This window comes from Fukomys damarensis, unplaced genomic scaffold, assembly GCF_012274545.1.
Source record: "Fukomys damarensis isolate Sample0158 unplaced genomic scaffold, DMR_v1.0_HiC HiC_scaffold_31, whole genome shotgun sequence".
Classification (NCBI taxonomy): Eukaryota; Metazoa; Chordata; class Mammalia; order Rodentia; family Bathyergidae; genus Fukomys; species Fukomys damarensis.
The window spans coordinates 22,599,563-22,613,350 of NW_022900943.1; the positions used below are offsets into that span (position 1 = coordinate 22,599,563).

General features: G+C 39.3%; 1 protein-coding gene across 2 annotated transcripts in view; it reads right to left on the reverse strand.

Annotated features, from left to right (window-relative positions):
• Positions 1 to 13,788, reverse strand: part of Trpm6 (transient receptor potential cation channel subfamily M member 6) — a 152,187-nt gene that overhangs the window by 12,900 nt on the left and 125,499 nt on the right. For both annotated transcript variants that reach the window (XM_019207732.2, XM_010625469.3), the window contains exons 30-36: positions 13,392 to 13,450; positions 11,788 to 11,813; positions 10,100 to 10,150; positions 8,611 to 8,676; positions 6,474 to 6,760; positions 6,111 to 6,193; positions 5,206 to 5,411 (exon numbers count right to left, since the gene is read on the reverse strand). In XM_019207732.2, the coding sequence (XP_019063277.1) occupies positions 5,206 to 5,411; positions 6,111 to 6,193; positions 6,474 to 6,760; positions 8,611 to 8,676; positions 10,100 to 10,150; positions 11,788 to 11,813; positions 13,392 to 13,450 (778 nt within the window). The remainder of the gene's footprint in view (positions 1 to 5,205; positions 5,412 to 6,110; positions 6,194 to 6,473; positions 6,761 to 8,610; positions 8,677 to 10,099; positions 10,151 to 11,787; positions 11,814 to 13,391; positions 13,451 to 13,788) is intronic.

A 13,788-nucleotide genomic window follows, 5' to 3' on the forward strand; every position in this document is an offset into this window, starting at 1 on the left:
ATATATATATATATATATAAAATCAATGATATTGAAATGCAGTTACATAAAGATACTTTTTAAAGTGTTACATTGTAATACATATGCTTTCTCATTAACACATTAAATAACAGGATCTAGCCCAGGTCTCTTAATCACTGTAACATCCAATAAGTGACAAACATAAACAGTATTTTGAGGTATCTGCCAACATTCCAATGTGCTATATTAATACCTGTAATATCTATTACAAACAGTCACAGACATTACTAATATCACCAAGGTTTATAATCTGTCATAATTGAAGAAAATGATGAGCTTAAGTTACAGGCTGGTTAAAACAAAGTATAATTTATCATCAAAATCCACAGACTCTCTTGAATTCTACTCACAAATGCTTTACTAATTCTTGGCTTAGAAATTCTTCACACTGGTTTTGAATAGGGAAAGAAAAAACAAAGCTAAATATATCACAAGCAAGGTCCACAGAACATGCTCAGCCACCAAGTACATAACCAACAAGAGAAAAAAATAAATAAACTGGATATCTTAAAAGTTTAAAAGTTTTTTTGCATCAAAAGCCATTAAGAGATTTTTTTTTAAAAAAAAAACTCATAGAATGAGAGAAAATATTAGCAAACCATATATCCAGAAAAGGATTAAAATCTTGAATTTATACAGAATTCCTAAAACTGAACAGCAGTAACCCAAACAACCCAACTGCCTTAGACATTTCTCCAAGGAAGATATACAAATTACCAATAAGCTCTTGGAAAGATGCTCAGCATCACTAATTACTAGAGAAATGCAAATCAAAACTACAATGAGACAACATCTTAGGATAACTGTAATATTTAAAAATGCTTTGCTCTCCCGAAGTCAAAGGAGCAGGCTGAATTCTCATTACAAATGTAAAAAGGATCAGCTTAGAGGGACCCTGCCTTTCTAACCATCAAGCAAATAAACAGGCCAACAGACAGAAGGATATCCCCAATACTATCTTTAGACAGAATGATGACTACAAATCCTTAACTTGTTGAATCATAGACCTAACTTTAAGTGTGCAATTTACAGCAATAATGAGAGCTTTATGGTAATGGATTAGAAAAGTACACAGTACATTTAAGCTATGAATATATACAGCAGCTAAGGAAGTGATAATTGGGAAAAGACAAGTTTTTCGGCGGGGGGGAGGTCTATGAAAATCACATCAGTTCCTGTTTATTTTAAGTAGAGACACAGAAGTCAAAGGATAAAGTTTCCACTCATAGATCCATCACTTTCTAGGTGTGATCTGAATAGTTTCCTTAACCTCTCTGAAACCCAGTTTTGCCATCTGGAAGTGAGGGACATAATGAGCCTTATCTTATAGCACTACTGTGAAGATTAAATGAGTTATTACACACACACACACACACACACACACACGCAGAGCTTAGAAAAGTGACCATAGAGAATTAAGAAATGGTGACTGCCAGTTTTGTTATCTTTATTCTATCAAAGGACTCTTGTGAAGTGAAATTTTATTTTCCTACTACTGTAAAATTGTTTTTCTGTTTATCTTATTTCCCTAAAGTTCTTATAAGAATGAAAGTTAGGGGTGTAGCCCAGTTGCAAAACACTTGCCTGTGTGAGGCCCTGGATTTGATCCCCAGTTCTGAAGGAAAAAAAAAAAAGAGAAGGAGAAACAGGAGAAAGAAAAGGAAGAGGAAGCCAGGCGTGGTGGTGCACACCTGTAATCCCAGCACTTGGGAAGCTGAGACAGGAGGATCTCTGTGAGTTCAAGACCAGTCTGGGCTAAATAGTGAGTCCCAGGTCAGTCTCAACTACATAGTGAGACCCTGCCTCAAAAAAAAAAAAAAGGAAGAGGAGGAGAGTAAAGAATACACACAAACCACATCTAACAGTTCAAAGCTTAAATACTCATTCTGGCTCCCTCAAATGGAAGAAGGGCCTTCTGGAGGGGGGCAGAGAGAGAGAGAGGGAGGGAGGGAGATCCAAAGGAGCCACAGTACTGTAACATCAACACTCACAAATATCTACTCATAAAAACTGGGGGAAAAATTATACCACAGCACCACCGCCAGCATCTGGAAAACTAACCCCAGAGACCCTCCTGTCCACACAGTCTCCTGGAAAAGATGGGGGGATGGAAGGGAAATGGAACACTTTGACATCGAAAAGTCTCCAAGATGTCTCTCTACCAGCGCTGAGTAAGTGCTCATGTGCAGACAATATGAAAACATTCAGATTTACATTTTGTTCTTATTCAACTTTGGATCCATCAAAGAACTTCTACATCTGTGCAAAGAAGTCACCTTCTTCATAGCAGTGAAATTCATGACGAAGAAGTGGATCCTAATGATGATTTATCCTGGAAACTGCTTTGTGAATACAAAATACTGTATCTGCAAAAAGTTCTCTGAAAAATACGGGCTTAAAAGAAATGTTACACGCCACTATAATTTAAAATACAATTGTTTTTAATTTCCATTTCTGGGAAAATTAAATGTTGGATTTCAAGCATAATAATGATGATTCAGGCCATCACATGTAAGATTTTTTTAAGTGGAAAAAGACAGGAAAACTTCAATGTAATTACAAGTGATGGGAAATTGGTCACGCCACTCCTTAGCTTCCTGGCCTGGTGTGGTAGTTCCTGGGTTAATGACTGGCATCTTCTTGGAAGAAAACAAAGAGAGAAGAAGGGACTGAAAAAAAGTCTGTCTGAGTTTTCCTCAGTCCTTCTTCCCATGAAAGCAGGAGGGAGCAGAGGCCCGAGCTGGGGTCTCTCCGCAGGACCACACAAGGAGGGTGGACTCCCACCCTTGAAGACTGACCTCCATTTTAAAGAAATACACAGAGATTCATACTAACACAGCAATAAATAACGTTTACTAGGGCTACCTATATTCAAAAAGAACAAAAAACTTGTCTCTCTTCAGCTTTTTAAACCTAATGTCTTGAGTGCACAATGTTATTTTCACATAAAAATGAGAGAAATGGAATTCAAGGTCACGCAGCTTCTTCTGGAGAAGCCAGAAATCAGACCCCAGGCTTGCAAGTCTGAAGCTCCTCTTCCGAAGGGCTGCTACCTCTCCACCTCCATGCCCACCACGTGGGTGAAGCACATCACCTCTCCAACGAGCTCAAATACAAATGAATTAAATACAACAAAAACGGAACCTAAACCCATTAAGAGATTTTTTTTTTTAATACCGCCCATGTTTCCATTTTTCTTTCCAACCTGATTTTGGATTAAATATGATAATGAACACAATCCTTTAGCCAAATGTCTGGCACAAAATAAATACAGTGGTACCTTGGTTCACAATATCAATTCTTTTCAAGTGGAATGAATCCTGCAACCAGAATCATGGAAAGAATTAAGTTAATAAACCAAGGTACCTCTGTAATTAGTAAATGTTAACTGCTAGGGCTAGTGGTAGTGTAACTGCTCATAATTATTATTATAAGATTCATGTTTTATCATAAATTCAGGACCAACTAGCCAAACCTCTCTGATAAGTACCTCAAATTTCACCATGTTCATTCTATCATGTCCACTTTTCCCTTCTTTGAAGGTCAATGTTTTGACATAGTTTATTTTGAGTAGCCTATTTCTGCAATCCACATAATTGCTCAGAAAAAGAATAAAGTTCATTCCCTTTTTCCCTCAAGACTCTTAATGCAGCATTTGTTCTGTTTAATGTCACTGTGGATTACTAAGAGACATAAAAATCCCAAAACATAAACATCATTAAACAAAAACCTATTCAAGTGGAATACAAAACACACTAAAGAGTCATCATTAATTCCTTAACGTTTTTCTTTGGTTATTTTTTCATCTCCATTTTTCGCTTTTTAAACAACTCAACCCCAAACTGAAAGCACAAGCAGTCAAGTACACATGAAAGCAATCAGCCTTTCCCCAATTGCAGCTACAAAAACAGATGCCTTCAGCAGCCACACTCAGGGCTGATATGGATCCAGTCTTTGCTGACTGAAAAAGCTGAATCATATAGGTTGATTTAAATTTGTTTATACTGCCTCCTAAAATATTGTGTTTGAGGTTTAGAAACATAACCCAACCCTGTGAACAACGGAAATCTCAAAGGACATAGTATGTACATGTAGTTTTAAAAGTACAGACAGTGCATATCCTTGAGCATATGACAAATTTCAAAGTGATTTTGAATCTTCCTGGACATTGCCCTTGATGCCCCAAGACTACCTGTTACCTCAACATTCCCTAGCCTCCAAGCCTTTGGAGTAGAATCCCAGAATCAGAGAGTTGAGCGAGTCAGAGAGGACAAGAAAAAAGGCCAAGCTGTTTAAATGAGCCATAAGATGGTTATGTCCTCTATGTATGAAACTCTTATAGAAATGAAAGACAGTATGGTGAAAAGAAAAAAACACAGCTAGCCAAACCAGTTTATGTCTGTCTCCTGGCTCTATGTTAAGTAGCTGTACACCCCTGGGCAGATTAGTTAAATTTTCCAGACCTAAATTCTCCAAGTATCTACTTCAAGGTGCTGTTTCTGGGATTAAATGAAATAACTTCTATGAAAGTTGCTGGGCTAAATCCTTTATTTAAAACCAAAGCCAGTCAGTGAGCTCAAGGACTAAACTTTAACCTTAATACATATTTTGTTCTGTCCCTGCAAGGAAACCCTGCTGGAGATACTCTGTGCTTCAGGATTATAAGTCACATGGTAGGTGTACCAGTAGTGGGCAGATGTGCTGATCCAAGGCTTTCATTCTCTCACAGACAGAATGTGTACTTTCACAGACTGTCATATCAAGGGACACAGCAAAGAGGGCCAGTTAAATTGTAAATGGTTAAGGCAATAAACTCAAAACCACAGGCAATATCCAGAGCTTAAACTTTCCAACATGTATATATGTATGCCTAAGTTTTATTGTGAACATAAGATTAAGGCAAGGCCAGAAAGCAAAAAGCAAATTGATACAAAAATCACTCTCCATGTAGTTGAACATTTTAGATGTTTTTAAACTTGAATCATCTGTCTATATTTCCCCCTCAGCTGAGAAGGAAACAACACAGCAGGTACTCGTGATCATCAGTGTACAATGTCTCCGCATGCAATGTCTCCACCTCCCTCCAAAGCAAAACAGACAACTCTAAACATTGCCATCCTGGTTCTTGCAAGATCTCCTTGAACTCTGCCTCATGTTTGTGTCAAGTCCTATGTCACCAATTACCTTGCAAATCTAAAACCAGCAGCTCTCCCCTCGTATACTCATAGGTCCAGTGAGAGAAAGCCAACATCAGCTCTTCCAGGGTATTGCTGGGGGCAATTTCATCTCCACTGTTGTTGTTGTACTTCCGGAACTCCCCCGTCATATACTTCTCAATGGTCAACCACTGGTTAGCTGAATGGCAGTAGATTAAGAAAACCTCCAGGAACCTTGAGTGAAACAGAGGCCATTGATCCTTCGCAAGACAGGAAATGTGGGACTTCCCTTTCAGAACAGTCAGCAACAAGAGAGACCACCTAACTCTGACCCTATGCTTCCCTGATGCATTTGCCCTTCCTATGAGAAGGAGTAAACATGGAGGAAGAGTTTTTCCCATGCTTACTCCCCCGTCCCCTTCTCTTGAAGAAAACGTTCTAACTCTTTTATGCATACTGGGCCCTGTTTTTCTTGCCATGCTCTGTAAAGTTGCTTGTAAATAAAACAATAGAGCTTCTTCTGTCTTAAGCGCATGTACGGATCTGCCTTGATAAATGAACACATGTATGGAGAAACCCAAATGAAAAAAGAAGAATTCATTCTTACAAAGTTCCCGATTTCTTTAAAATACTAATGGGGGGGTAAAAATATTCTCTGCCAGAATATTCTCTCCCAAGGTCTGTTTGGCAAAATTGAAATATCCATAATAGCATCTGCCTGAGCTTTTTGCAATCACATCAGTTCAGTGATTTAAGCCAAGGTACCTCTGGGTCATCTAATTATCTTTTTACCAGTCCCTATAACTATGGAAGAACCCCAAGGTCATCAGTAACTTTCCCATTGGTCTTATATTCCTCATGACTAATGGGCTGAGAAAGTTTAATAGGAATTTCTACTTAAAATGCAAGGCCAGAATGCCAAGATTTCCTTACCTTGGGGTGTAAGGAATAGTTTGTGGTTTCACTTGATTGAAGGTATATATTAGTTTCTGAGCAGCTCTTTGTTGTTGAATTTCCTACGAAGTGAAGAGCACCAATCAAAATCCTGGCTGAGTAACACATACTTAACAATTAATGATCATGGAATTACTAAAGGCTGCCTTCACGTAGTTAATTTTAACTTTATGTGGCTTCCAACACTCCTACCCCAAAACCATAGGTTCTGCAGAACAAAAATAACATAAACTGCTGCCTTCGAATCATAATTAAAGATGACGGTCTTGGATAAACATGTAGCCAAATCTCCTGTCTTGGACCTGTCTGTTTGAGCTCTGGGTCTCTGAGTTCCTGGCTTACCCGGAGGCAGAGATGAAGCACCGTACTCTCCTGGAAGATTTCATGCCAAGTCTGCACCACCTCGGGGAGAAAGGACTTCACGATGAAAACCTGTCCTGGTTTAAGAACATCATCTTCAGACCAAGTGCTGATGACTCTCATGGCTTTGCGGAGGCCTCCATCTATCTCCTCTTGAGATAGCACCTGGATCATCGCAGCTCTCCCATGCTGGGACCAAGAGGACATGCTTTTGTCAAGGTTCAAAGGGGAACTCTCCTCCAACCTGTAGACAGTCACTTCTTCTCCCACTGCAGAGAAGTGAAGGCGTGGAGGTCAGTGAGAGCAGCGGGTCAGGGGTGGGGAGGCCCCAAATATCTGTTGGGAATAAATTCAGTTGTCCCCGAGACCAGAGGAGAATGGAACTATCAGGGAATAGAGCAGAGTACAAACTTGGATCATGGCATTTACTATCTAGTGAAGGTGGAGAGAGGATAAAGAGATGACGCATTAGACAGCATCCAAGAATTACATTATTCCTGCTATTGACTGTAACTGAACAAAAGCAGTATCAAAGTCTTTTGTTAAAGACAGATATTTCTAAGGAGACAAATTAACCTAGTTATTCATTACCTTCCCCCAATGAGCCTTATTAGGCATTTTTTTCTAATTGCTCTTCCCATGACATATTAATATTTAAAATATCCTGTATATCTATTTATGGGCTATGTACACACCTGTGCTTAATGACTGAAAAACAAAAAGGTTGCCTTTGGTTTTGATTTTTTGTTTTGTTTCGCCTTTGGGTGTGATCCTGCCCCACTGAGAATGCATGGTTTTAGTATGAAGTTGGAGTCAGACAGTATCAATGTCATAGCCCACAGTTCCTCCTTCCTTATGGTTTTGGCTTAATTACTTAAATCCTCAACTTCCTCATTAGTAAAATGAAAATGACGATGATATTCATTTCATTAGGCTGTGGCAGAGATTAAGTATTTAACCTTGGCTAAAATGAACTAGAACTCAGATACAAACTCAATCCCACTGAAAAGATTTTGGACACAAAATGTCACTTAATTGCTCTGCACCTCCACTTTTAGGCTACTGGACTGCGAGGACTATTTATCAAAGTGGACTCCATCAGTATGAGTGTTAATGCTTCATAACAGAACTAACGATCTGTACAAAGCCTCTACCCAAGTTGTGTCATTGTCTCTCTTCACCTTTGCTTCAAAGTTTGTTGTTTGTTTGCTTGCTTTGTTGCTGTTACTGGGAATACTGTACTGATTTACCAAGAAAGGAACCTATTCCCTCACTCCGATATCTAATTCCTCATCGACAAACACATCTAGGGAATGCTGAGTAACATATTTTCAAATATTCATTCTTACTACCCAAGATAAATGTTGCCACTGAAGGTCTCTTTGGAGTTCTGGTCCCTGGAGGATTTAGAGCAGCGCTATTGATTTGCAAAACCCACTGCTAAGCCAAGTGGAAGGGGAGGCATCTGCATTAACAATCAGAAGCCAACCTGGTCTCCCTCTGAACAGTGTGAGGAGAAATGAGATCAAGGGCAGCGTAGGGACCCTTGTTATATTGTCAGTTGGCTCAAGTTTTATCCCGTTGAATGGAGAAACTCTTGTAGCCTTGGCTAATGCAAACTGTTCTTTTTTTTTTTCTATTCCAACCTTTAAAAAAAAAACAACACTTACAGTCTGAAGTAAGAGCAATTAGTGTATGTGAAACAAAACAAATAAAAGGCAATATACAAAGCCCTTCTCTTCAGATGCTCTTTGGCTTTCACCACAGCGGGGGCTAGCACTTTGTTCTGTTTGTCCTATATGTGGCTGGTGTGTTGTTTTCCTTCTTATGCACTTGCAGCCTCCAGGCAGTGAATACCAGATGCAGCACTACTGCTTTCTTCCCAAAGGTTTCTTGTTAAACCTCCCATTTCTACAGTACCAAGCTTTGACCCCAAATGCTGGCCATAGCATTAACAGGTTTCCTTTTTAGGAAATGAATCTCACGAAGCTATAACCATGGTCAACATGAAATTTTCAAGTGAAATGATGCAACGTGGTTTCTCCTTTGATTTCATCAAATGTCACCACCCCCCTCTCCACCCTGGCATAACCTCAAGAAGGTAGAAAAATCTACTCACCAAACAGTTGGATTGGCATAAATGGTATGGTCTGAGAAAGCCTCATTAAATTATTCCTTTCAATGGCTGCAAACAAAAACAGATTATTATTTTAAGTCTGCATCACTGGGTTGAATCTACAGAAATGCCTCGCCTCAGTATATTTATATAATACCAAAATATTTTATTTCAAATACCTTTTATTTTTGTCAATACCAAAAAACATTATCATCATCCATTATACAGTTTTAATTATAAACTGTGCTTTAAACCAGAAGGATATCCCGAAGTTAGAAATATTTTGTAAGCGTTTAAGGACTGTCTCCTCCAACTCTCCTCAATACCAACTTTTGTGTGTGTGTGGAAGTTTCCTTTAAATGGCATTTTAATCCACAGTCTTCATCCTCTGCCTTTCTTTTTCCAAAGCACCGTGGACTGTGGGGACACCTACTGTTCACTTCTTTTTTTTCCCAGAGAGAATGGAAGACTAATTTTAATTAGGAGCAAGCGATCTGCATTTTCCTGTTGAGGGCAATATCCTAACAGATCAGAGTCAGTATGAGTTACAGTAGACCTCACTAGAATCTTTCTTAAGCTGACACCTGGAATCAAAATAATAGATTACTGCCAAGCTGAAAGACTCAGTAATAAGCGCCTGGCAGGAGAAGTCTGGAATCCACTGAAATATTATTCACTATTGGGAAGAATTCAGGATAAAGCAGCTTATTATTGGACACTAAACAAATGACCCTGATATGTTATGGACAGTAATAGCTCACCAATAAGGTCTTACTTATGTCCCAAGCTTTAGACTCTTTAAAAGACTTGCCCATGTATTATCTCCTCCGATGCTGAGAGCAACAACTCCCAAGAAACCACCTCCTGGCACACATCCAGTTGGTTGTAATATTGCTTTGCATTTCAAAGTGTTTTCTTCTTAATTCTCAACTAGTCCTTTGGCAGACTGCTTCTCAGGAAGGGCAAGTACAATTACTCCCTCTCTGAAAGAAAGACAACTGAAGCACTGTGAAGTGATGTTGCTTAAGAGAGTCAAGGCCCTTGACATCTTCGTTTAATAACATCTTTGCTGAACTTGTTCTTCGGGGCTAGCATCTAATCAGTGTTGTGTTCATTGCGGGCCCACAGGGGATACAGAACCTTCCCTTAAACAACTACTTTTGGGCGTCTGTCTTTTTCTCAGTTCAAACACTTAAGACCTCTGACTCAGAACTTGCAAGGAACTTTTAGGACTCAAGGTCCATCCTTCTTCACAATTTAGAACTTGCCAAAACACTTTTTTGTTTAAATCCAAACACTCACAAATCCTGACAACTGTCTTTCTGGGGATATTGTCAAGATGAGAACTCTAAATGTTCTTCCCACGAGAGTGAACAATTTTCCAAGTCGGGAGCCATATCAAGAACATGGGTTTTACCGATGTTTCTGCTCACAAATGCAGGAGCACAGACATCTAGCTCAGCTGACCTGTCTGTGTACACAAGCTTCCTACCTGAATAGTGGTGATGAGGCTCTTGAGGGCTTTTTAAGGATGCTGAGATCCCTGAAATTATAGAGAAGATTGACATTTTAATTATTTGGCTGGAGATAAATACATGCTTATGAATATATTGCCTTCAAAGTTATTATTGAACAGGTTAATCAGAATGGCTCCTCGGTATTTGAAAAAGCTTGCCTAATATTCTTTAACCATATTATTGTGCAGGGTATCCTGACAGCTTCCAATCATCAATGTAATATCTCCAAACATATTTATATAGGGAATTGGAGAAAGACAGGTAATATTAGCCTCCAAGATGTATTTCCTCAGAACCAATTACACCTCTGGCTTGCAGAAGGCACTCAGCCACCCATCACACTTCATGACATCTCAGAAGCATGGACCTCCGAGCTCCCGACCAAGATGCAGTACCCACAGAAGGGCATTGCATTGCTAATGCCAAGTTATTAGCAGACTACTTCACTGACCTAAAATAACAGTAAAATGATCAAAATGCATTACGAGGTGCATCAAAGAAACAAAGGAAGGGGTGGATAACACGGTACCAAGAGATTTGCTTGGCTACACAAGGACAGTGACAGGAACACCTCCCTCCAAGTTTAACTCCTTCTCTTCCATCTGCTCTCGTGCCAAATTACAAGGCTCCAGAGAAATGCTTTGCAACAGTTTTGCCATTTCATGAGATCAAAATTAAAGTGGAGAAACTTTAGTCTCATGGTGGCAACTACTTTATACCTAGAAGGATAAGCAGCAAAATGAGCCCAGTTTCAGAAATCTCTCTGGCTTCTTGGTACTAGATCCAGAAAGGATCAAATACCACTGCCATTTGAGGTACATGGAAAAAAGTATGATCAGCAGAAAAGACTCTCCCTTTCTGAATTCCTTTCATAATCATTCAATTACGCATTCTATATGCGCGAGCGCACACACGCGCACACACACACACCTCCTGCTTTATTTAGGTCATGCAATGCATGAGAAATGTGCATCAGATGAGGTTTCCACCCTAGAAAAAGGCAAAGGCAATAAATATATTAGAGAAAAAGACACGAACTATAATAACACAGATTGTTAAATAATATACGAGAGGTGTATGTGGAGATTTATGGGACACACTAATCCCACCTGGAATGTAGGACCCTTCTAGACAAAGAGTGTGAAATGCTTAAAGGATATGAGCACCTCACTTTGATGAAGCTGAGTTTCAGTCCTGGCTTTGCTACTTAAGGAGCTGTATTTACTCAACCCATATTTATTAAGCACCTGCCATGTGCCAGTCATTGGTCTGTGCCCTCTTAGTCAATTTGGGCATATTTGTCCTATGGACACCATAGAGGGCAAGGCATGCACACACTGCAGTCTTCTGAATGTCTCCTAGTGAGCAATATGTAAAATGTTACAGTAAGAATTGTTACGCGGCTGAAATGATCTTGGTGGTTATACCCTCATTCAGACAGACAATGGAAAAAAACATAGTCAAAAATGGATACTTCAAAAAACTTTAAACCACAAGTCAGTACTGTTTTATCTGGTGAAAATACCTACTGAATTTTCTACTTTGTAGAGTAGACAAAAATCAGCAATACAAGTGCAAGAACTATGAAGGCCTTAGCAAGGTAGTGAACATCATCATTAATAAAATGAAAAGCAAAACAAAATGTAGAAATATCAAAACTTACTGTCTACTCCATTTGAACTTCCCAGCCTGTAAGGAAAAAGTAAAATTGCTTAGATAATCTTGCTTTTAAATCTTTCAATGATAGAAGAAAAGAAACCATACTTAACCTAAAGGCATGTACATGTATGAAATACCAGTCGCATCTTGTCCTTATTTTTATCAATCTACAATTATTTTTATACAGAAATGAACACCAAATACACATGTAAGTCACTTACTGTATATGCCGTAAGCTAACTGGAAAGTAGCTGTGTTTTTTAATTAGCTATGTGATCACACAACATATATAAGATTTAACTGTGTTTGTGTTGTTCTTGATCAATTAAACTAACGGGTTCCTGAACTATGCAAAGCAGATGCCTACAAATGAGTCTGTGAATGTCTTCGGACAAGCCTACAAATCAGTTTCATTAGCCCACGTGGCCCCTAAATGCTCACAGGCTGAAATTAGCTCTATTTAAATTGTCACTTGCCCTGCTCAAGTGCACAAGTGGCCACAGGCAAGTCTGAATAAATGCATTCAAAGAATATCTCCAGTATTTAAGGTCCTTGGGGAAGAAAGTACAATTACAATTATTGTTTAATTTCATGCTGCAATAACCCACTACTCTGCATGAGCACAAACTACCGAACCTCTGGGAGAAGAAGGCCGTGTGTCCTTTAAATCTGGAAGCAGGCTCGCTTGGAGACCAGGATGACAGCTTTGAGAAAGGCCATCTCAGCAACAGCTGCCTACACACACATCGAAAGTTGCCTCCCACCTTCTCCGTGTCAACGGGCCTTTCAGCAGATTAGAGAGTGTCTAATTCTGTGGCTGTATGGATATTAATTTGATGGTGCAACTAGTAAAGTACAGAGAATAGTACAAGCAAAATGAAATCTTCAGCTGGAGAACATGGCATATGCCTGTTGTCAGCGACACGAGAGACTGAGGCAGGAGTATCACTTGAGCCCAAGAGTTCAGGGCCTGCCCGTGTTTCTTAAGGAGAATAAAAATAAAACAGAATCATCTTTGCTTGGTTGGTTTTCAAATTTTATTCCTCTCCGGAGGACACTCAATTCTACTCTACAGTCAAGTGAGTTCTCTGCACCTCACTCCGTCTCAGTCTTTCTCACGGCTACTTCTGTGACAATCAGGATGTTGCTGAAAAACCAAAGCTAAAAAATAACATCTTCATACACAAAAAGGAAAAAACGTGGAAGAAAGAACTGTTTGTAAATCTAAAGAATATAATCAGGTCTTAAATCCTTTTCTTTAGGTAAGACAGATTAATTTCTACTTCTTGAAGCAAATTCAGTCTTACCTGTCTGAAAAGATAGGAGGATCGCTATTTCAATGTGTGTTCTTTTCACACTGAAAAGGCAAATGTTTAATTTGCTGTCGGAGTACATGTTTTGTTACAGTATTCTTAAAAAGCACTTGGGTGAGATCTTGTTCCCAGAAACTAGAAAATTGGAGAATAAATTTTTTTCATTCTTGCTAATAAAAGAAGAATATATTCATTTGACACACCCTTTTTCTTCCTTTTCTGACCAAATTAACCCTTTCTTCCTCATCAGGTTGCAAACCCATAGATTCTTGACAAGAGACTTAGAAATACTCACAGGGAGTTCCTAGTGGCAGGTGTGCTCCTGGACTCCCACAGGGGGCTCTCCCTCAGCTCCTGGAGAAGGGAAAGGTGTCATTCAGGCACCCAGCAAGTTCCCACCAGAACTAACACTTCTCCAAATCTCCCCCTTTAGAAGGTAGCTCTCTCCTTCCTCTAGCTCAGAGTTTCTCTAAAAAAAAAAAAAACACCCAAGCTGGAAAGAGGCAGTGTCAGATTAGTTCCGTGTGTTAATGGACTTTAACAGAATAAAGTTACTTTTATGGGCACAGAAAAGAGAAAATGTAGGCCAGACATGGTGATGCACGCCTGTGATCCCAGGACTTGGGAGGCTGGGGCAGGAGCATAGCCACAAGGCCAAGGCCAACAAGACCTGTTCTCAAAAAAAAAAAAAA